Source organism: Brachionichthys hirsutus, chromosome 11 (genome assembly GCF_040956055.1).
Source record: "Brachionichthys hirsutus isolate HB-005 chromosome 11, CSIRO-AGI_Bhir_v1, whole genome shotgun sequence".
Lineage (NCBI taxonomy): Eukaryota > Metazoa > Chordata > Actinopteri > Lophiiformes > Brachionichthyidae > Brachionichthys > Brachionichthys hirsutus.
In genome coordinates, this window is record NC_090907.1 from 10,814,561 (window position 1) to 10,838,775 (window position 24,215).

The window sequence follows — 24,215 nt, forward strand, 5'->3', positions numbered from 1 at the left end:
TTATTATACAGGTATTATGGGATGTAGGAGGGGTCCTCTCTGTAGATACATTTGTGTTGTTAATCATTTGTGCTCATTCTCACCCAACATAACATTCTGAATATTTAGAAATTACTTCGACAAAATAGAAAAAATAGTACAATATTGACCAAGCTTGTTTTTTCAGTTCTTTGAGTAAATCCGGTTAATGCTGAGAGCCGAGGCAGGCGGGGGGGGGGGGGTTTGGGAGTAGGAGTACGCTCAGGGATGGCATACGAAACAAACTTCCTTTGCCAAAGCTGAATTTAAAATCGTCCCTGAAATGACGAGGAAGTGATGAATATCGCGAGATTATATACATTCAATTTACAGAAATATCAACATGCGTGTTTGACAGTAATCCCAGAAACAGTAACTCAGTCGTGTCTCAGCCTGCCGGCCACACGGCGAGAGTGTATTTAGTTAACAACAGTGATACAGAGGCATTTTAATGCCCTGTGCAGAGCATGGAAGGTCAGAGGTCACAACATTTCCCAGTCCGGTAACTTTTCATCACATGGGACTGAAGTCTCATGTCAACGCAGTCTCATGAAATCAGACGCTTACATCCTTTTAAAAGAAGCCCCATTATGACAGAGTCACTTATGGCGAGACGATTGAGTGGCTCAGGGAAGTGAACTTTTCCTTTCCCGGCTCCGTGCTCGCCGGCTCCTCCCTGTTGACTCCTTTCACTTTAGAAAATGAATAGCATGTGGTGCCTTCCCCGAGTCTTGGGTTTCATCTTTTGTTGTGGGCAGTCACTCATACTTTTTAAGCGAAGGCTTAATCTTAGCCCTTAGTGATTTCAGACTATATACTTTTCAAAGGTACACATCATTAGCATCGCAATCGTGATCCTCAGAGCGGCTGCCTTCTGCTCAAATTGGAGCTAGTTATACCTTTATTGTTTCTCTAATAGCGAGGGCCTTTAGACGCGAGCCAATGGCGGGCCATTTGCTCACGATTTCCAGAGTTAAAGGACAGATATCACAGAGTTATCTTTTATTTCCTGTTCCGGAATGCCATTGTCTGCATTGTACTTTCTTGGTTTACAGTTTTCATCCCAAATATATATTTCAAGCATTTTAGCAAGTTCTGATCCAACACCAATTTATGGACTCCAAAGACCACTTCATAACTTTTAGGGCTGTGTAAAATGAAAGTCCTGCTTCCTCCTTGAACATGTGATGGCGTTCTCTCGTCCCCAGTGGTTAGCATTAGTGCTGAATGCAAGCCTGCCTCTCTTCTGAGGGCTGTTGTACAATAATAAATGTGACGTTGAAGGATGTGTCCTCCATTTGACTGCCGCGCCCTCACTCTGGACGCCGTCTTAATACCAGCTCCTTTTCTCATTTGAATTAACCGCATGGCTCAGAATCGACAGCCGTGCAGCTCTTTGTCACTGGACTGCTAGCTATCATATTTGTTTACTGCTAGGGCCTGAAAATAAATGAAAGCTGCCACTGGACTTCCATCCCCCCCCCCCTCGGAGGCGCCTCATGTTAGCCCCGGACATACTAATGCGAGGGGACTTTGATGGTTGATGTTACAGATTGAATTATGCCCTTGAGGAAAAGCTATTAGCTGAGTCAAGAGTCCTCATTTGCTAAATTAAAAGTGGAAATGACATGTGAGTCTTCAGTGAATTAAAGTTTTACAAAAAGGGTTACACATTTGTACTAAAGGTTAATCACACGAAAGGAAAACTAGCCGAGTGTTTTAGTGACGTTCCACGAATAATCCTCTTTGACTAGAATCATTTTAAAGGATTTGTAGGAGAGTCGTTGCTTTTTTTCTTTACTTGGTATCAGTCACCGTAGCAACCAGGCCGCTCCGGAAACGGTTTGCTACCCAACCGGAGAGCAGCGTTAGCTCCTCGTCTGCCTGCTGGAGCCGGGCCTGTCTCTCGTAAGGACAGAAACCGCAACACTTTTAAGACTCTTCAAGTGAGATCAAGGAGAAAGGGGTGATTTAAAACCCAGATGAATAAACTTTAGTGGTCACTGTATCCAGAGGAGGCCAGAGCCAAGCTGCGATCGTTGGTCCTGTTGGCAGACACGATTCTCACTGAGGCCCCTTCAAAGGAGCCCGAGCTCAGCTCATCAGCTGTGCGACCACAACGGGGAGCCGCTATTTCAGCTAGCTAGCATGGGTGTGTGTTATTGCTTATGAGTAAGCAAGATGTACTATTCATATATCTCTACTGTGCATCTTAAAGTCCCTTTCTGCTGACATGTCATTCCCCTTTAAGATTTAAACAATGCTTCTACTTCAGTCCTGTTTTCTCTTACACCCAAAGACAACATGACGACTCTACGGAGGTCACAATATCGTTCAGCGCCACTACAAGCTGCTGCGTGGTATAATCGTCAGCCTCGGGCTTTCACCCTTGAAAACCAACGTCAGAGCTTTCACCGAAATAGGATTTGTGTTTCCTGGGTTACTGAAGCCATTGAACCACAGCGCCTTTGAGGGTCTAACATATTTTCCAGCAATGGTGGAGACGGAGCACCTGTGTTTTTTAGTAATTAAACACCTCATCAAAGAAGAACTTGAACTTCTGTCCTTTTTTTAACAATGAACAGAAGTAATATGGTGTCTTGTTACTGACAGATTCCTCATTTCCCCTACCTTTTCTTATGCCTTCAACTTTTTTCTCTTGAATTGTGGGGTTCTTGGAAGTTCAGGGCTATACATATCTCACTCACATGTTTTCTGCTCTTTTTATATTTTCATCTGTTCCCTCATTGGGTTTGCCTTTTAGTAGCTCTGCAGCAGTCTCGGATTGTTGAGGCTGAGTTGTAAAAATGCTTACTTTAAAAATAGGAATAGGACAATTTGGCTGGAGAAACAGCTTGGAGGAGAAGACAAGGGCACCATGGAGTTAGCTAAAGCAATATCCTGAGTGTGACTTTATCTAGTCCTTCATCGTTCTTCTTCAGATGAGGCTTAGACTCGATATTTGGTTATTCAATCCTCTCCCGCTTGACTCAGCACTAATAAAGGCAAGCTACGGACATGGTGTTGGCCAAACAAAGATATCAACATCTCCCTGCATCCAGTGAGTACCGTAATTAATGAGGTGCTGACAGTCTAATGGGAGGCAACAGAAAGAGACTTAAGCCTCCAGCAGGTATTTCTGGCCAGAGTACTGTAAAACAGTGGCATTACAGGACACATAGTCTTTGTCTAGCAGCTTTACATCGACCAGTTGCACTCAGCTTTCAGGCCAACCTTTGAGTGAGGTGCAGATTTTTGTGTAGTGACAACCAACTCCAGCAGACTTCCATCTTAAACAGGAAGGGCTATTCATCATTGGCATTCCCAAGAAAGGAAGTTAGCAGTTTCTACCTCCGGGTTCAACACCTGTCATACAAACCGGCGCAGCCATGGTTTTCCTGTGGTTTCTTGTGCCTTGAGTTGTGTTTTTCAAGTGGCCTATAGACACAGATTAAATTTAATCTAGTCTTAATTTATCATGGCAAGACTTACTATAACTGTAGACAGCAATAGTTTAACCCATTTTGATATTTATTATCTTTATCTCCAACAAACTAATTTACAGGAGGCGTTTCTACCTTTGCATTATTTGAAGTTTTGAATTAAACCCCTCAGTCTTCTAAATAAATTAGCAACAAAAATTATTGCCTTTTGTGCCAAATTTTCCTGCCTGCTTGAAAACGACCCTTTGGCTCGGCGTGTCTTTACAGACCTGATCCCGACACGTCGCATCAGTGCAATCATCCCTGTTTTTTTTCTTCTGCAGAATTTTTGGAACTCTTTATAAGGATTCTTCTGCTAATGCTAACTTAGTTCTCCACCAGAAACTCATCATGACCTGAGGATAGATTTTTTTTTTTTTTTTTCGCAGCTGCTGCTCCTGAAAAGCATAGTCACCCCTAAAAATAACATATCTTCACAATCTTTCTTTGAACCTTCCCTGAGTGAACTGAGTGTAGGCTGAAGTCGTCATGCTGCCTCCGCTCTAGTGCGGTTTCCAAAGGTCGAGGCTAAGCAGCCCACTGGGAGTGTGTGACACTCGCACCAGTCTTCAACCCTTAGTCCAACTCCAGCCTGATCTGCTGTGGCCGTGTTTTACTGTCCAGGTTGGTTATCGGACTGGACAATAATAGCAGACCGGGCTCCTGTTCTCTGATGGTTACCATATGGGGAACCCTGATACAGCTGAGAACCCTTCTGCGTCCGCTTCCTCTTAAACGGTCCTGACAGTCTGAATAATCCAATAACTACCAATGAGATCTCTCCCTGGCTGCGATGAACTCAGTCAGTCAGGGAGGACTGCTCGGATGTTGTTGTCATTAGGTGCTCATTCCTGTGTGTAACAAAAGTTGTTGGTCATGTGACTGGTTGTGCTGTTGCTTCCTGCAATATGGAGTAACCTCCGTGTCAATGGAGGAGATCAAGTGATCTGCAATTTCAGCAAACCAAGATATAAACAGCTAGGATGGACATCTTTTGTCATTTGCCTTTTTTTTAATTCTAACAAATGCATCGTTATTATAATATAAATATAAATTCAAAAATAAACAACAACCAAGTGAACAGTCGTTCTTTTTTTTCTACACACTTGCAGATTCCTCTCATGCTCTTTAGGAGATCTGTTCTCTTTTGTCTGGGTAGATCTGTGCAGATATCCACAGACAGGAGAACCAGCCTGCTTGGTTACATCGTTTACCTTTAAATATATTGCGACTGTATATAAAATATATTAACGTTACATTAATTTAATGTTTGGATAAATACTGATGTCACCTGCTAACTGTACATTAGGAAAACTCTGAATAGCAGATTTAGATTTAATGATAAAGGTTAAAATTATATGGTTAAATTGACATTAGAAGAATCGCATCAATGATAAAGAGACTTATGTAAGCTCAGATCCATCCTGGAGCCTATCCCAGCTTGTTATGGGCGAGAGGCGGGGTACACCCCGGATGCGTCGCCAGTGCCTCGCGTCTTGCGACTATCGTCTTCTCTTATGACTTCTCTTTCAGGTGGAGGTCACCTCGAGTGATGAGTACATTGTTTGCAGGGTATCAGCCAGTATTACGTAAGATCTGTGTTTTTGCGTTTTGGACTTTTTTTTTATCCAATAATAAATTTACATTTGAGTGAGAACGAAATAAAGTGCCTCATTCACAGCTCTGTCGGTCCACTTGTTTTATTGAATCCCCCCCTTCCTCAGCTCCTTTGCATGCAAAGCTTTATTTTGATGGTTGTTTATTTTGTGTAAAGATTTTTGCTTCAAGTTATTCCATTTCCAGAAATTGCAGCAACTTTGACTTTGTCTAAATATATTCATTTCCCTCCTGCAGCAAAGCGAAGCCGCCTCCTCAGATCTCCCCGAGTAAATCCAGCGGAGGAGAGTTCTGTGTGGCCGTCCTCTTCGCTTCGTCTCGCTCCTGGTTCATCTCCAACCCCAACATTAAACGAGAAAAAGGTTAGAGTATGGCCGTTGGTCCAAACATGTCTCCCTAATGGTAAAAGCCCTTTTGGATGTAATTTGTTGACACAATTTAACTAAATTTCATCCCTGTCTTTTTCCTTCAATCAGCCACTTTGTGCTTTTTTCCTTCATTTCTTCCTCACAGATCAGTCCAGACAGTCGGTTATTGATTCGCTGTACATTATCAGTTGCTACGGTAACCTGGTGGAGCATGTCCTTGAGCCTCGACTGGTTACCACCGTTCAAAAGATAGGCGATGACACACCTCTGGAGCTCAGCACCGGTCCGAGGGCCTGCTGGAACCTGTGCAGGTAACCCAGTTCTGACCACTCTGTCCTGGACAAATGGACTCGGATGATCAGGCTCATGGATGATTTGTCTTTTGGAACAGAACTCCACAGTGGAATGAGCTGCAGCCCCCGTTCAACTCCAGCCACCCGTTGGTGTGTGCATCCGACCTGGTGCAGTACTACCAGTGTCTTCTGGCCGGTAAGTGTTGAGGTTCCAGCTCACTGGGATCCTGATGAAGAAAGAAATATGTGGCATTTGCATGCCATGCACTCTCCTGTGCCAGTTCCAAAGCCAGTGCAGGATAGTTAAGATGTTTCAGGCAGGAAGTTGGTGCTAACTCTACAGCGCCTCAGATCTACAGTGTTCTCAGATCAGAGAAACATTTAGAATCTGCAATGATAAGTCCATTGACTTATCGTGATCTTTGTGCTTATTTGCTGCCATTACTGTAACAGATTTGACTTTTTTTCTTTGACTTTTATCCTTAAATGTGCTAAACAGTCGAGTTACTTTCTCTATCCCTCTTGTTTCAATAATTATAAAAAAACATTTACATTTAGTTGTATTTGCAAAGATATTTGGATTTGTAGTAGACCTAAAACATTGATTTCTGTATTGTTGGTAGCTAAACAGATCGTGCATGTTGTCTGTGTGTCCTACATGCATTTTCCGGGCTGCTTTTCCCTGTAGGCTCTGTTAAAAGCCAGTCATCTTCCTCTTGTTGGTGCCACATGCTGAGCAGAGATGCAGTCAGCAGCTGCAAGATTTCCATTCTCAAAGACTTCTGTGGCTCGTTGTCCATTTCAACCATGTCCTCTGAGCCCTGTGAGAAGTACTCTTAGTCCCTCTGATAGGTTCATCTGTCCTTCGTCAACACGCTACACGCCTGCTTTAGGACGTGCTAGCATGATGCGCTAAGATGCCGGCCTCAGAATGAGCTGACACTCCAAAGTCTCTCTAATTCAATAACAAGTACAGAGCAGTGAGCACTTTTGGTTTCCCTCTGAAAGGCCAACCTTCGTGCATTTGCAAGTGCACACGGATGGCCACACACGGAATCAATCCGCCCCCTGGAATAGGCGGGCGTTTTGGGCTCATTCCATAATTATAAACACACGAAATCTGTAATTATGTCTTGTGGCTGCTCCGGGGCAAGTGGTGGCTGATCGCTCCACCGTCGCTGTGCACTTCTGCTGTGCTCCAGGTCTTACTGGTAGGATATTTTCCCAAATTAGTGCTAATGGTCTTTCCTAGTGTCAGAGCAATGAGGACATGCCGGGGTGACGGGCATGGGCGTCAGCTTTTTTTCCACCATCCCCGCCGTCGTCATGGTCATTGCAACCGGCTGCATAACAAGAGGAATTCATTGTGTTAACATTTACATCCAATTAACAATAGCCAGACTATATCGCTGTAGCTCTATTCTCGAAACCAACCAAGTGTGAACCCATATCATGCCAAGATGCAATAGTATTAATTATTTAGATCTCCACCCACTTCTTGAGCTCTTGCCATTTTCCCTCCAGGTCTGCGTCCTACACACCAACACCGACCGAGCTGCTCTTGGAGTGCCACCTTCCATTTCTGTACTTTGTACCCAAACACAGACTCTCAGCATCCCGTTTCTCAGCATGCGTCCCTTGCCAGCCCTCTCTTGTATATCGTTTCCTCCGGGGCTTGGCAATGCAGCAGAGAAGTGATCCAGGAGAAAGAGTCAATTTGACCTTAGGAGGAATTGCTGCACAGCCATACGCCCCTCGTCTTGCTGCCTCTTGTAGTGCATAAAGATCACGCTGCTGCAGAGGAAACTGAAAGAGACACACTGTTCTTACTTGCAGAACAAATTGTGCTATCTCGGTCTAATTTACATTGTGGATACAACCATCAGAAGAGGTTGAGAAAGGAAACAAGACGAGGAAGTTGCTTCTATTAGAAGAGGAACAGAAGTACTGAAAGAGTAAAAAGAAGAGACCTAGAAATCCATATTAATATCCTCTTTAGCTAATTGCCAAACAAACTCTGCCTCTGGGTAGACGGTGCACGCCAAGGAGGTGGCAGGGTTTGATTGACAGGCGATGGTCTCCGGTCTCGTTGCTCTATATTGGATGACCTAGGCTGATTAAAAATGCAGTATGCAGGGAAAGGAGTAGGAAGGGGAGAGGAAGGGCCAGGGTCAGACCAGACCGGAGCCTGCAGGACGGGATGATAAAAGGCAGCAGTGGCGCCACTTCATGGTCACTATCTCCACCTGTCCATCTGGAGCAGCTACTTGCAGCACTCAGCCTCTCAGAGGACGGCAGCATGCAGCACTGTCTTTGAAAGATAAGGAAGAAAGAGACACATATTGTACAGTACACTCACAAACAGAGAAGATGCAGTGCTATGATCTGGCACGATAAAAGCCGTCTCAAGCGCAGCTCTTCGTGTTTGGGGAATCATCTATCTGCAGCATTCCTGTCTGCCTCTCCCACCGGACCCATTGGACTATCAGGGAGTCGTGTGAATGGAGCCTTTTGTTTTTGGCCAGAGGTGTTGTAGCAAGGTGACTCCTCTAATCCCGCTCATAACTCTGTCTATACGTTGATGAATGTGAGGTTTTCACACCTTCATTAGCTACATTCACAGTCAGGTTTTTCCACGTATGATTTTTTTTCGGGGGGTTGGGAGATATTTATCTAGTGGTTGGCAGTTTGCTTTCCAACACCTCTTCCCTCCCGCCGCAAAGTTGCTCTGAAGCAAACAAACTGGGGAATAATTTACCGCCTGGATTTCTGGCTGGCCCTTTGAGCCCAGGGACGATGGCAGCAACAGAGGCATTGCTTTTTGGCCTCGGCCCTGCTCTCCCTACCTGTCATATAATGTGCTAATTGTAAAGACTGACTGACTGGCTGGCTTGGCGGCTCTCTTGGGACTCTGAGGCCCATGACAGGCTAGCCACAGTTGCCTTGTCAATAGATCTAATTGCTCTGAGAGGGGCCATAGTGAAGGCTTTGGAACATCAGGCGTTTGGTAAAGAGAAACCATGGCGCCATGACTGGGTCAGTAATCAAAGAGAGGCAGAGAAAGGATGGGGTAAGTGTAGCGCTGGCTGAATGAAGCAACTGTCAGTCAAATACGTCTTGAATGATATATAATGACCAAGCTTTCCCGGTCTGTCAATATGCCAGCACCGATCTGCCAGAGCACTGCTCAAGCGAGGAAAAGTGAGAGGAGAGAGGCAGGTGGATCAGCCACAAGGAAAGCTAGCAAGTGATATAAATGTCTGGCAATCGAGCGTGGCAGGTTAAAGGAGAGAGAGCAAAAATAAGAGGAATGAAATGTAACAAATATATACAGATATAAGAAATGAGGTGGGCAGCCCAGACAAAGCGCCTGTCCCTCCATCCACCATATACCCAGCTCTTCAGAGCTATCAGATTGTTTGCTCCTTATCTATCCCTGGAGATCAGCCAGTCCGGCCCCTGGCCCAAGGCCCTGGGAGGTCAGACTATATCAATAGCCGGGCAGCCTTTGTTCTTGTTCTGACTCCCTGCTTCACTGCTCCGGCTAACAGGCCACCGGCTACCAACCTTTAGCACGGCCAAACACCACTTTCCCCACAGTCAATAAAGACTGTGACACAGACGGCTCTGTTCTTCCGTGGTGCATATGGATGTTCAACCCCGTAATCACCTGGCCAAGACCCAAAACACACCAAACATCAGGCGTCCTATTTTTTTTTAACAAGGTCGTTATTAGGAGTTAGCAAGGAATCATTTCTTATCAGTTATAGCTCTAGGAAACGAGTCACAAGTCTTCTGAGGAATAGTTTTTTGCATAAATCACACTGCAGGGAATTTCCTGGAAAAATGAATCTGTGCACGAGTTCAAGAATTCTGCCACAGACGAGACACTTTTAGTAACTTTAAGCTAATGAAGTGCAGATAATTATTACATCACCATGCACAATCCTGTTTGATCGCTGTCTGGTAACAGTAAGCAGTCATTTACAGAAGGCTGCTGCCCACATGGACTGGATAGACTACAGTGTGTTAGATAGAAATACCATGGTGTGAATGGTGTAGACATAAGTGCATGAAATGCTCCCACTCATCTGCTATTAAGCGTGCAGGCGCTGGATTTATACTCGCCGCCATTCTCCCGAATCGCTCTACTCTGACCGGAAGAGGAAGACGTCAGCTCTGGGTAACTTGCTAGAAATGCTCTACAGCGACTCGAGCGGCTGGCAGACCTAATTGCTCTTCCTGCAAAGTGCGGGACACGGTGGGGGGGGGTGGGGGGGGGGGGGATTGGAACAGGGCTTAATGGATCGATACTCACGGCCGAAGAATCGATACTCTCGTTATAACGTTATATTGTACACGTTAAAGCCAGAAGGACTCAACCCCTGCGCCCTCTAATTGGCTATCTCATAATGGCTGGGAAGGTTTCTGGTCCCTTTCTTGAATGCTATTGGACACGTGAGCTTCCAGTCAAAACCCTCAACCCGACGCGTCATTTTCTTCCGTCACGAAGTTTGTGTGAGAGGACAGATGTTTGGCAAGTTAGCGGACAGCGTTAAAACATGAAATTAGCCCCAAATATCTAAAGGCACGTAGCTGTTATATTTATTCAGCCTGTTCTGTTGTGTGTGTATCAATAATAAGTTGTGTTAACTGTTCATCTTTACTGTTGAAAGGTCCATTCTCTCCTGATTTGACGTGGCTGTGCTGCAGCAGAACACGATGCGCGTTTAAGCACTGTAAAAAAAAACATGCAAAATTGCATTTAAAAAATCCACGAAACAGCGAGGACGCGAAAGATGAACCGCGTTATAGCAAGGGACCACTGTATTCTGCAAACAAACAACCAACAAACACAGTCAAAAACAAATCCCTAGGTAGAGGTGCAAACAGAATTGCATTGATGCTCTGCCTCCTCAGAGCCAGTAATGAGTATTGTAAAAGCAGAAGGTCGAGTGGCTGGTTCGTCTGACACGGAGATGGGTAGATATGACTGTAACAGCCTTGGTCAGTCTGGCTCCTGACACACACACACACACACAGGGAGGATTGTTTTTTGCTTGACCCATGGGATGACCACCAGCTCCCCACACCGGTGCCTGGCTGTGACTGGCCATTGAAAAACACCCACACACAAACTGGAAACCTGATCCAGCCGGTCTAACGACTGCATCAGAACATCAATAATTAATTAGGGAACAGCTATTGGCCCCAAGGGTCAGAGAGCAAGGATAGCGGGTGGCGGGGTGGGTCGGTTTGGAGGGGAATGTGAGTGAAGGCAGTGGTAGGAAATAGGGGAGTTGTGATTTTGTTTAATAAGTAACACAACGCAGCCTTTGTTCGTCCCTTTCCTAATTAAATAGAACACGAGAAGCCGTCTCAGCCTTCTTCTATCAAGCTGCATCCCTCCTCATAGTTTTGGTTTTAATTTGAACAGGTTTGAAGTGTTTCTGTCTGCACTGTAAGCCAATTGAGATGAATGGAGCCATGTATGTGATGTTCACTGCACCGGAACGTTGCATTCGAGCAATGCAAACTGAAGAATGGAGCTGTTTTCAAATTCTAATTTAAGCCATCAGTTATCAGTGATGTCCTATGTCTATGTGGACAACAAAAGGACTTCCTATTACCTTTGCAGTTTGTATAAGTGTAGTTTGTTTGTTTGTTTTGCGTGGGAGGGGCTGGGTCTGGTGCACCTGTACAGATACAGATTCTGTTCATCCTTTAGTTTGTTTTAGTCAGAACTACAAATACATTTCATTTCATGGGCTACTTCAATTATATTAAAAATCCTTTTTTTTTTTTTAGCTAACCTATTTTAAACAAGTACAATACTATGTCCCTGTAATCAAATGTTTTACGCATTATAGTTCAAAGTCCATCTGTACATATTTCTCTTGATATAATGTCTCCGATATAAATGAAAACTGCACAGTCTTAGAAGGACGTCAGGTTTCTTTAGGAGGCGCTCGCTTCTCCTTCAAGCAGCAGGGGTTGGAACGAGGCCGACCTCGTCCTCCGTCAGGACGTGTGAAGCAGAAGTGGGGTTCACTTCAGAGGCGTCAAACACCAAACTGCTCCCATCGTGTATGAACACCTGGGGAGTGTGTGTGGATGAAGACAGGAACACCTTGTGGGCTACAGATATGGACTTGACAAGTTTATTAGCCGCTCCCGTGTTAAACAAAGCCCATCGTTGAGGCGGTAGACAGAGAGAAGGGATTCTACACATGAGGCCTCATGCAAAGGGCCTGCTTATTCAAGCCTGCAAGAGCCCCATCTGTTTGAGTCTCACTCTTTGCATCATTCTGTCTTTCTGTCTCTTAACACTTTACTCGACGCTTGCTTTTTCACACACCCTGGCACGCACCATAGAAGACAACAAATCATGGGATTTTTGAGGTTTATTCACCAACCTGGTCCAAACTGGGCCCTCAGATGATTAACAGGCATTTGCTGCCTTACTTTAAATGCAACATTTATACACAGTACATTTAGTACCACAGACGCAATGTTAGCATTGAGGCTAGCAATGAAGAAGTACCGGGAAGATCAGAATCGTGTGCAGGCAGGCTGGAACGGGTGGAGGAAAGTATCAGGTATGCTCTGTGAAAGGAGAGTTGACCCAGGAGAAGACACATGGACGTAGTGAGGGAGGACATGAGAGTGGCTGGTGTTGGGGAGGACGTTAATTTGGAGGAAGTTAATTTGCTGTGGTGACCCCTGACGAGACAAGAAGAACAGTAGTAGCAGTGGTCAATCACTTTGAGATGTTGATTTCACGGTCATATTTTATAGTCTTACATTTTAGCGCTGCAGTCAGTCTTGAATGCTGGTGGCAGATTGAGCTTCAGTATATCAACTGTCACATAATCATCGTCTTTCTCAGCAATGCCGCCGGGAAGTCCAGGACCAATCACACGTCATGAGTCGACGGACAGCCTGGCGTCTGACCACAGCGGCCAAGAGGATGAGGAGTGGCTCTCTCAGGTCAGACCTTTACTCTGAAAAACACAGGATTCCTGAGGGAAATGCTGGAGGGTGTGATTGCGTTAGAGATTACTTAACTGGTATTCATGCAGAATGTTTGCTTAATCATTACCGGTGCATTTTAAACACATGAAAATAAATCCAATGAAGCAGGGACTGAAGGTTTAAGGTTGCCCACTAAATTATGTTCAAGGGCAATACAGGTCAACATATAGAAACCTTGTTTTCCACGAACATAAATTTCATGAAACACCTGGCAATTGAAAACCGCCATAAGGAACAATTATAAGTTTAAAGCAAGAAGCTCAACACCAGGCAAAGGTTTGCTTGTATACTTTTCTATCTAGAGTAATAAAGCTGGTAATTAAAGTCATTCTATGGACACATTTAGTAACCCACAACTGATAAAACTATTTTGCTGTCCTTTGTTCTGAATATAATTGTTTGCTGTTGAGTGTCTGCACCAATCAGCCGGTTTTCTTGAACAAAAATCAAGCATGGCTGCCTCGTAGACCAGCTGTTCCGGCGCCTCCTTCAGCTCAGCGGCATTTGAGCTGTATTTTATATTGTTTGGTCTCTTTTCACAGCTTGATTGAGTTTTGGCAAATAATTCCCTGGCATTTTTTAGTCAAATAGCATTTTCCCTGATCAAAAGCAGCATCCTAAATTGTGCATGAATGCTCACAGTACTTGGTAGAAGCACGTTAGAAAGATCGAGGACACACACCCTGCTCTTCGGCTTGGTAAACCCTCGGTGCACTCATCTCTGTTGTCGGCAGGTAACCCACTACATTTTCACCATCAATAATTCCACTGCATGCATAATTGATTGGTTAAAATGCATCCCACTTAGCTTGCAAAGGAACAGGTTCATATCTGTCATGATAGTTTGCCAGGAGCAAAACTATCCATTGCACTTGCCTGGAATTTAGGTGCTTTCCTGTCAGAACTGTGGCGGATTTGCATATGTCAGTGGTTGGAGATGTTATGCTAAAGTTATTCATGCCTTAGCAGGCTTCTACAACGATTTAAACGCAGCTCCTGTAGAACATTAACAATGAATTCAGAAGTTTGACCTGAACAAAGTCAAATAGTATTCCAAGTCCCTCCAAAACGTAAAATAATCTAGGGCATTTCAAGAAAAATACCGTGATGGGCCAAGCAGGGTCACATTTCTGGTTTTAATTGCTCAGGTAGCAAAAACAGGAGCATGGTAGAGCTACGGTTGGAGATTTGTTTTTCACAGTTTTTGGCTGGTTGAAAAAGATGTTAACGCTAATTAAGCAGACAGTTTTTACACCCTGGCCATCAAACGGAAAGTGCGTTGTTATGGCTACCCTTGCTTAGTACTCAGTGTGGACAGGGTGAGGTCAAACCGGAGCAAATACATCATTGGCTCCGTCAGGGGAGGTGGTTGGGCTAAACTCTGGACCGGAACATCTGGACTTTCCCTCCCGCCGCAAAGAGAGCACAATGGCAGCTGTTCAGTTCAGTGACTGGGCATGACATTGATGCTGTTAACTGGCAAAGGGCGCACGCACACTCACACACACACACACACACACACACTTAAAGTGACAATCCCCCCAGTCCTTCTGTGGCCTAATTTGTCCAGCTGTGACAGACCACCGACAGTATATCTCCATGTGTATATTCACATATGTGTGTAGAAACACAGGAAGAATTAAGCGAGTGAAGCGCTCAGTCTGGTCGGAGACGTTGGCACCTGGCGGAGAGGAGCGTGAGCTGAGAGCTGGGCTGGGGCGAGAGCCGAAAGCAAAGCAAGTAAAGCTAATGAAATGTGAGCGGAGAGGCACCGAGAGGTGTGCTAAGTGCTGCAGGGAGTGGAACAGCCAGGTTAGTGTGGGAGAGCAGCAGCCAGTGGGAGTACAAGACGAAGGAGATTGGCTACTCTGTAAATTCAAGGCAGAGAGGCAATGGGGAACGGGGGGAGGCAGTAATAGTCTGAAGCTCATGAGTCGCCCACTCCTTTCCTACTTTCAGCCAGCATTAGTGCCACTCATCTCAGGCGCCCATGGACCACCTGCCAGGCCAGCAGCATCTTCTCCTCCCAGTAGGCCTCACCTCAGCCAGGCTGCTGCCGGTGCCCCAGGGAAGGCTTCTCTCATCACGCAGCCAGCTCTCCCAACACGCAAGACCTTGACCAGTTCTGCTGTCTGTGCCATTTATGCATAAGGCACAGTAGCATAAGTCGCCTACATGTTCGGCGGAGCAGTCAGGATCGAAAATATCAGACAATTCAATTCATTTTTTATTTCTATATCACCAGATCATAACAGAAAGTTATTTCAAGGCACTTTACAGGTGTCGCAGAGAAAGACAGAACCCAACTTGTCCCACGAGAGCAAGCACTTTGACGATGGAAGCAAGGACAAACTGCCTTTAACGGGCAGAAACCTTGACCAGAACCTAAGACTCATAGTGGACGGACATCTGTCTGGACCGGCTGGGTTCATTTATACAATACGTGTCCATATATTATATTTATTTGTTATACGTGCAGATGCATAATTTTGTTCCACTTCAACATATCGATTAGCACCAAGTGGCTACCTTTGCTTCTTACACCACATGAGTGCTGCATGCAAATGGTCGCATTGAACCTGTCACGAGGTCCTGTCCCAATAAAGCCTGATAATGGTCGGTTTTCTCTTCTTGCATCGTCATGTTGTCAGGTGGAGATTGTGACTCACACAGGGCCCCACCGGCGCCTGTGGATGGGCCCCCAGTTTCAGTTTAAGACCATTCACCCTTCAGGCCAGACCACAGTCATCTCCTCCTCATCCTCAGTCCTTCAGTCCCAGGGCCCCACTGATGTCCAGCAGCCCCTTTTGGACTTCGACACTGACGACCTGGACTTACACAGCCTCAGGTACCGGTACTTTGAAGAGACACAATATTCTAACGATCATGACCTCATCATAATTATAGAGTTATACACAATTATGCCTCCAGTGCAGAAGACTTTACCCTTCATCACTGAAGCCACGCTGGGGATCTGGATCAGATTTGGTCCGACCTGCACGTCGAGGCCCTTTAAGTCTGATGTCTGCACGTGTTTGTTAATGGACTTATCCTCTACATGTTCAGGATCCAGCCGGTGCGTTCGGAGCCTGTTAGCATGCCTGGATCATCGCGCCTCCTGCCAGATCGGAGAGGGCAGTCCAACATCATTGATGCAGGATCAGGTAGGACGTTCTATTTCTTCATTGTATCTCGACGCACCTCATTCATCTCATTCCATCTATTTATTGCAGACACTCTTTCTCTACTGTCTACTGTTCTCATCCATCCCAGCAGTCCCATTCTCGGAATGCTGCAGATAGATCAATGATTATTAGTCGTCTTGATATCTAGTGATACTGCACTCTTTATGGTTTATCTCAGAGCAGTGACGCTCCATGATTGAACCAGTGAGCAACTGATGAGGTTGTTCCCACTTAAAGTTTGCATCAGGAATGAAGAATCTGTAAATGTCATATACTGTTCATAATACTCTGCTGCTGTAAGTACTCTGGAAGGAACACAAGTTTAATACTTAAGAACATTTGTTTCTGTCTGTCTCTGCTATCATCCCGTCCACGTTGTTTTTAATTCGTCATTTAAACTGTCTAGTCAGCAGTTGTTCCTTATTGCTCTGTGCTCTGATTCTGGTGTTGTATCTACTATGGTAGTTTGGATCTACTATGGTAGTTTGAATAGGCTTCTGAAGCCTGTCAGCCGTTGGACAAGGATTGATTTGGACGTTCCTCTGCATGTCTGATTATATCCTGGTTACGATACGCTGCTAATCCAGTCACACACGGAGAGCGTGATGATGTCCCGTGGCTCTAGTGAGAGACGACATGCCCGTGCTTGTGAACCTTTATTGTGAGTGTTATTATTTATTGCCCTACGCGACATCCTGTTGCGTTCTGCAGCGTGATCTGACCGACCCCCCCTCCCCCGTTGTTTCACTCAGGGGGGGTCAGCAGTTCTTTGAGATTTCATGACAAACGGCGTGTTTGACGTATCTAAAGCTTCCTCTCTGCTACTTTCAGCAGGTTGCGAATGATTGATTACAAATTGAGTCTGGAGCTCTGATTTTCCTTTTGATCGATTGATGAGTTGATCACCTACCGGGACGGTGTTCAGGGTGTGTGTGCAGATTATCACGACGCCCTTGTATAGAAAGCAGCCAAAGAGACATACCTGTGCGATGATCACGTCGTAGCGCTCACTATTGCCTGCGATGAGGTGTCACTGACTCACTACACAGATACGTGCTGACATTGTGTGTTACGCTTTGGAGCGCTGAACACAGCAGGTGCTACCGTACACAAATAAACAGAAAACTACATCTGAACTCCAGCCGTCCCAGGAGACGAGGTGCTCGGACCGGAGTGAGCTGGCTGATTCCAGCTGCAGGTCCTGAGCAGGTGGCACACACACACACACACACACTGGAACATGGACTGGCATTGTGGGCTCGGCTGAGACCGGCACGAGATGCAGTCGTCACCTGTTTGTACCCCCCCCCCCCGCCTCCTGACCGACGCGTGCTGCCTTCCTCCTGCTCCACCTCCAACTCTGGACTCCGCCGGGCGTCTTCTGTTTGTCTTCACCCATTGGTTCAGAGCTCAGAACGAAAAGAGGACAGCGTCAGGCCGAAGGATGGAGGTGATGCTTATCGGTGTGTGTGTGTGTGTGTGTGTGTGTGTGTGTGCGCACACGTAGGCAGGGCTTAATGTCTCGTCCTGCCGTGGCGCCGCCTCTTATCACCCTCACATCGCTTTTGTCTAACCCTTTGTGTGTGGCAGAAGCTGGCAAAATGGCTGTGAAGGACAATGTTTGGAGCCAAGTCTGAAATGATTTCACCCCAGGTGTGTCCGGCGCGACTCGCCGTGCACGCTTCTCAGCAGGGCAGCTTAAGCTGGAAGTGGATTTGATCTAGAATAACGTTTGGTTGAACATAGTGGAAGCTGCTCGTTCATGTTTAGCACATTTTATGTTTCATCTCGAACTCGTTTGGACTTCCAATCATTACTGATATTTTCCCATCGCCCCGTCCCTCATCTGTGTGTGTGTGTGTGTGTGTGCGTACGTCCATCTCTCTGAACAACAGGGTTTCCTTCAGAGGCCCACTGAGGCCATGAGCCAGCCCCCCCCCCCCCCCCCCCACAGTGACTCACTTCTAGTCGTCAGTCTCCCCAGCGTCTGCTCCCATCTTATCTCAGCCCATACACTCTGCTTATCTCTACTTTCCCCGAGGTGATGGGACGCCATCTGCATGGGACACACACGCGCACACACACACTAACACACAGTTTGCTGTACAGCTTCGAGTCATGGCTTCCTGACTCAGCATATTAGACTGTGTGGGGGGGGGCGACACAGTGGAGCCCAACAGCAACACAACTGGCTCCCTCTCCTCTAGCAGCAGATTACAGGATCAATGTGTTGGAGTTATCAATACCGTCGATCTGTTCCCGGGGCCTGTCTGTGTGCGTGTGTGCGTGTGCGTGTGTGCGTGCGTGCGTGCGTGCATAGAGGCGACTTCATCCCAGCTAGACTACACAGTCACATTTAGCGGCCTTGGAGGACGTATCAAGAAAAGGAGCGAGACCTGAAGGAGAGATAGCACCACGCGAAAGAAAGAAAGACTGTTTAATCTGACCTATCTGCGCGTGTGCGTGTGTGTGTGTGTGTGTGTGTGTGTGTGTGTGCGTGCGTGCGTGCGTGCGTGCGTGCGCTGATAAACCTCCCACTCCTCTGCACTGCTGTAGTTGTGTTTTGACTTTGCAAAGAAAGCCACCCTGCATCAAAACAGGAAATAACAACGACCCCCCCCCCCCTCGTCTCCACATCAGCCATTTTGTTGTTTTCACTGTCGCATCAACAGTTTGCATGTGTGTGCGTGTGTTCCTGAATGTGTGTGTGTGTGTGTGTTCCTGCATCCGTCAAACTGTTTTGTGTGATTTATCTGTGGCGGGGAATCAGTGATGGTGTGTTAGCTGGCGGCGGCGCAGCGCCGGCAGGACGGCGTGGAGCCGCTTTATCGCAGCGCTCTGAAGACGCTGGCGCTGGTGTGTGTGTGTGTGTGTGTGTGTGTGTGTGTGTGTGTGTAGGTGTGTGTGTCGGTTTGTGATGATGCCTGTACGTACGTGTGTGTGCACTCTGAGGTTGTGTATCAGTCCATTAGCATCATCCGATGTAACACTGCTTCATAAAGGCAGCGTCAGCAGCTACCAGCCATTAGCCACTCCCCCCCCCCCCCCCCCCAGCATTGTCACAGCTCATTCACCCCCACTGACTCCAGATACGGGGGGGGGGTGTGTTCTCATTAAAATCAAAGTAAGAAGTAACCTCTGCTGAATGAACCAACGTTCTTCCCACGTTTTTGACCTTGTAATTTCTGGATGATGACGTCTGAAGTCTTTAATGAGTTCAGTCAGACCTCATCATTTAACCCTTACCTGTCTGTATCTCAGAGGGGGGGGGGGCTCCTCTAGGGAGATGGGACTCCACCCTTCATTCCCAGCATCTGCGCTCCATTTCTCCACCTCGTGTGGAGAGGGAACGTGAACACAGTTTGTTTTGTTGTTGTTGTTGTTGTTGTTGTGAGGCCGACACAGAAGGATTCATAAAGCCAGTCGGAAGGCCCCTCCCAGCATCACCAACACAGCCCCCCCCCCCCCCCCCCCTTGTGCCAGTGAGCCACCACCTCTTTGCCACCCTGAGGCGAGAAGGGGCTTCCCCCCCGACCTCGCTGTTCTCCCGCAGGCTGCAGGGGGGCCCGATGAAAGGGAGGCCTGTGGACGACTGCCTCAGAGACGAGGACACACCCCCTCCGCCCTTCATCCTTGAGCAGCCATTTAAAAGACGAGGCACCTGTGCTGCGGTATTCTGTCTCTTTCTTTTTCTTAATACACACATACCCCAGTAACCTACACCCCACAATTACCCCCCCAGCCTCATAAAGGGCCCTTGTGTTTTGGGGCTATAGTGGCTGCACTGACAACAGAGATGGAGCGGGCCCGAAAGATGCCGGGTCATCCGATAGCTTCCTTAAAGACGAATACCCTCATTTCCCGTGACCCCCCACCCCACCATTCCTCCTCTCCTGATTTTATTTTCATCAATAGGCACCTTTGTCACCTTGGTGCCACTCTGTCCCCCCCCATCCTGCCCATTGCCTCAGGGTGTGTTTGGTGACCCGTCAGTTGGCGACAGGACATAACAACAGATCTCTATGGTCAGCGCCGCTCCTTTTGGTTTTTGTCATCACCAGCGGTCGGACAAAGGGAGCCACTGATCTGATATCTGGAGGAGAAGGAGTCGGGGGGGTGGGGGGAGCAACCTAAAGACAAGTGGCACATTTAAATCGTGTTCCTCTGCTGGGCCTGGAATTCCTGGAATATCTCTCAGATGAATTTTTGAATAGACGTTCCTTTTTGTGTGTGAAAGACTTTCCCTGGAATGATTTATCTTTGACGGACCGTAAATGCATGAAGATGCCTGTCATATTTACTGATTACTGAACGATCATCATCATCATGTTAGGTGCGGTACGGTGGCGTAGTGGTTAGCGTCGTTGTCTGTCTCTGTGAGGGCCCCGCAATGGGCTGGCGACACATTTGGGCTGTACCCTGCCTCTCGCCCACAGCAAGCTGTGATTGGCTCCAGCAACTGCTGTGACCTGATCAATCATCGAGTCGGATCGACTCCGACTCCGTAACAATAAACCTTCGCATGTTTCCTTCTCATCTCCTTTTTCCATCTTCTGTCTGTCCTCCTATGTCCTCTCTGTCTTCAAGATTTATCATTGGTTCACTTTGAAGACTGTAGGAAGTGCTGTGTGTGTGTGTGTGTGTGTGTGTGTGTGTGAGAGAGAGGCTTTTGAGGGCCTACAGGCCTGGAATGGTTTATCCATTTGACGGGATTTATGGTGAGTGTGTGCGTGACTGACATCAGGGAGGGACACGGATTGATATGGGTGAGGCCCGATCGAGTTTTTTTGTGCTGTTCTTGTCTCTCTCTCTTTCCCTTTCTCTCCCTCTTTCTCTTTCTCTCTCTCTCTCTTTTTCTCTCTCTCTCTATTTTTCTCTCTCTCTCCCTCTCTCTCCCTCCCTCACTATATCTCAGTCTTTGTCCATGTGGGTTTTTTTTGTGTTGCACACTTATAATCTGTCAGAGACCGAATGCCCTCCAGCATTAGCATTATACAGCAAGTGCATGAGCTTCTGCATCCACGTGCGTGCGTGTTTGTGTGTGCGTGTGTCTGTGTGTGTGTGTGTGTGTGTGTGTGTGTGTGTGAGTGCTATGCCAGAGGGCAGTGAAGACTGAGCAGCTGCTCTTTATAGTGACTGAACGGACACCAATGTGTCGAGCATCTGTCACGTGTTCACCCTACTGCTGACCCACTGGAGTGTGTGTGTGTGTGTGTGTGTGTGTGTGTGTGTGTGTACCAGCTGCTGAGACAGAGGATCGTGTTGATGTTTAATGCTCATCTCCAGTGTGAGAACTCTCTCTCTCACACACACACACACACACCCAGAGCAGCGGTTAGTCCTCGTGTGGCAGGACGGGGGGGGGGGGGACGGGGGGGCTGCTGTTGATGCCACCCTGTCGTTCCATGACCTGAATCTGGGACGGGCGCCCTGCCAAGGTCGTCCATCCCTCCGTCTGCCGCGCTCCCGCTGCTACTTCTAAGATGTGAAAAGGAAGTGGCTGAGCATCCGTCCGCCGACCTACCTCACACACCTTGATGCTCAGACACACTCACCGGTCTGCAGAGTCGGATGCTCAAGCAGTTCCATCATCCCGCTCTGTCCATCTCTCCACATACACCCATCCTTCTCTCTTTCCAGCTCTCCTTCTCTCTTCTTGCTTTTCAATCCACTCCCTCAACACTTTCCACTCCTCCCCTCACTGACACTAACCCTCTCTGACACTGTCTCCATGCTGTCGCGCACTAATCCACCTCTGAGAGGTGTTGACACACTCACTCGCGCGCGCACACACTCGCACACGCACACACAGCGTCGTTCTAGATCCCGTAAGGTATCGATCTCCCGTCCCGCTCGCTCTAATAGGATTTTTTACACCTAAGCATCAGAATTGCCTAATGCATCGCATCACGACTGATGGAATCACACACACACACACACACACACACACACACAGATAATTACGGCGTGCGGCTGAGCCTGCTGGAAAGTGTGGTAAAAAATGAATAGAGAATGGAAGAGGAGGATGCACTTAACAGCATATGCATCTGACTCCCTCAGCATCTGACTCATGTCACAGATGTTCAGGCTATTTCTACATCACACACACACACACACACACACACACACTGATTCCCTGAGTGTTCTCTTCTTACAGGGTTTTAGTGGAAAAAAAGCTCTAAATTGTTTTCTGACACTGAGATTATTCGTACGGAACGCGGAGCAGTCGCTTTGTCTTTGTGTGCTTCCTAGCTTGCAGACTCCTGTAGCGCGTCCCGTGTAACAGTTTCACTCGTATTTGTCTTTACCGTTTGAGCGCCGGCAAGCTCTATCTACGATTAAACATGCTAGCTGGTGCTCCAGTACCAGCTGATCACTGGCTGCCAGGCTAACACAGCTAACAGGAAAAACCTTGTAATCGCCGCCGGCGTTGGATCGGTCGTCCGTCTGTTAGCAAGATAACTCAAAATGTTACAGACGGATCCTGATGAAATTTTCATCAAGAATAGGAATGTTACCAGGAACAGATGATTACGTTTTGGTGATGATCCAGAAGAGATCCTGGATTCTGGATTAGTTTGATATTTTTGGTAACATTGCAGTCAATGGAGCTTCAAAATGTGTTCCTCAATATCTCGGTTGATTATTGACCGATGTTTATGGAATTTGACACAGTCGTGTAGGATGGCGGTCTCTATCTCACCACCGAATTTCATCCGAATTGGATCCAGAATGGAGTCAGAAAGAATGTTAAATTGAAAACCTATTTATGGATTCAAAACTCTGTTACAAAAATCAACTCTGATTCACGTTTACTTTTCATGGTTGGTGTATAAAGATACCAAGAAGAATCGAGAACCTTTTGGTGCTGATCCAGATCACCATGTGGACGGTGTAGATCCAGTTAGGAGGGGAACGAGCTGCTTGGAGGAGGTCTGTGCTCTCTGAGTGACTCTATAGTATTGATACTTTCAGTTTGAGAGAAGGATGACTTGTAGTTTTTAGGACTTCCTCGTCACAGAGGTTGAATTCGGTCGTGTTGGTGAATGAAGTACTTCGCTGTGGTGCACCAAAGGTCAGACGTCCAGATTCCACCGGTGCGTTTCAGAGGGACATTACAAACTGGCATTGTTATCTTTAGCCAGGAAAATATGTCATTTAAAGGTATTAGTACAGAAATATTTAATATCAGCTGCTTCAGCGGGAAAACAAAAACTCATGTTTGGCATCTTTGTTAGACTTGTCTCTTTCTTTCCCTCTTTCTTTCCCTCTTTCTTTCTCTCTTTCTTTCTCTCTTTCTGTCTTTCTTTCTTTCTTTCTTTCTTTCTTTCTTTCTTTCTTTCTTTCCTTCCTTCCTTCTTTCTTTATTTCCTTCTCTCTTTCTTTCCTTTTGTTTTTTCAGTGTCACCTCAGGGCTGACCAGGTGGAGGCCTGCTGTAGGCTCATTTCCTCGGCAGGTGTGTGTGTGTGTGTGTGGGTGTGTGTGTGAGTGTGGGTGTGTGTGAGCCCACATTTAGACAGATACTATCTCCTCACCTGCTCCCGCTGAGCCACAGAAGCAGCCATTGTGTGTTGATGCTGGTCAGCTTAAGACCAGCCCCCCCCCCCCCCCCCCCCCCAGGTGACAACAGGTGTTTGGTGAGTGTGTGTGTGTGTGTCTAGGTGGATAATATTCCAGGAGGATGTTCTTTGTGCCGGGCTGAGGGGAAGAGGTTGCAGGTTTTCTCTCCTCACCTGGAAATTATGTCCTGCCGCCATTTTACTGGAGTGTGTTTCCAATCACTGCAGGAACGTGAGAAATGTCCGCTTGGGAATTCCTTCCCAACTTCCTGTCTATCTCTTAGTGTGTGTGTGTGAGAGAGAGAGAGAGAGAGAGAGAGATTCCATCTTTATTTGTTGGTCTTATCAACGGTGGCACAAAGAGGTTTCCTTTAATCGATACCCGTGTCCTCTTCTGCTCCCCTCCTTCCTCTTCCATCCTGACCAGTCGTTCATTGCCTTCCCGAGAAACACCAGCGAGGAATTCCTGTCCCAGTTTCTCCGAAAACGTTTTATCAGAGGAGCGTTTGTCTGAGATAGCATCCTGGGATGTCCCTGGTGCTTCTGGTAAAGAAAAGGGGTGGCCCGTGCTTCCCTGCCCCATGGGCAGCCACGCACTCTTAGCCCCGGCCCTGCACTGTGACGAACAGCAGCAGTGGCAGCGCTAGCACACGTTAG

General features: G+C 46.9%; 1 protein-coding gene across 1 annotated transcript in view; it reads left to right on the forward strand.

Annotated features, from left to right (window-relative positions):
- bcas3 (BCAS3 microtubule associated cell migration factor) overlaps positions 1-24,215 on the forward strand; it is a 238,466-nt gene that overhangs the window by 73,591 nt on the left and 140,660 nt on the right. Inside the window, exons 18-23 of the mRNA XM_068745321.1 lie at positions 5,355-5,479; positions 5,631-5,796; positions 5,877-5,974; positions 12,668-12,768; positions 15,465-15,661; positions 15,880-15,977. Of these exons, the coding sequence (XP_068601422.1) occupies positions 5,355-5,479; positions 5,631-5,796; positions 5,877-5,974; positions 12,668-12,768; positions 15,465-15,661; positions 15,880-15,977 (785 nt within the window). The remainder of the gene's footprint in view (positions 1-5,354; positions 5,480-5,630; positions 5,797-5,876; positions 5,975-12,667; positions 12,769-15,464; positions 15,662-15,879; positions 15,978-24,215) is intronic.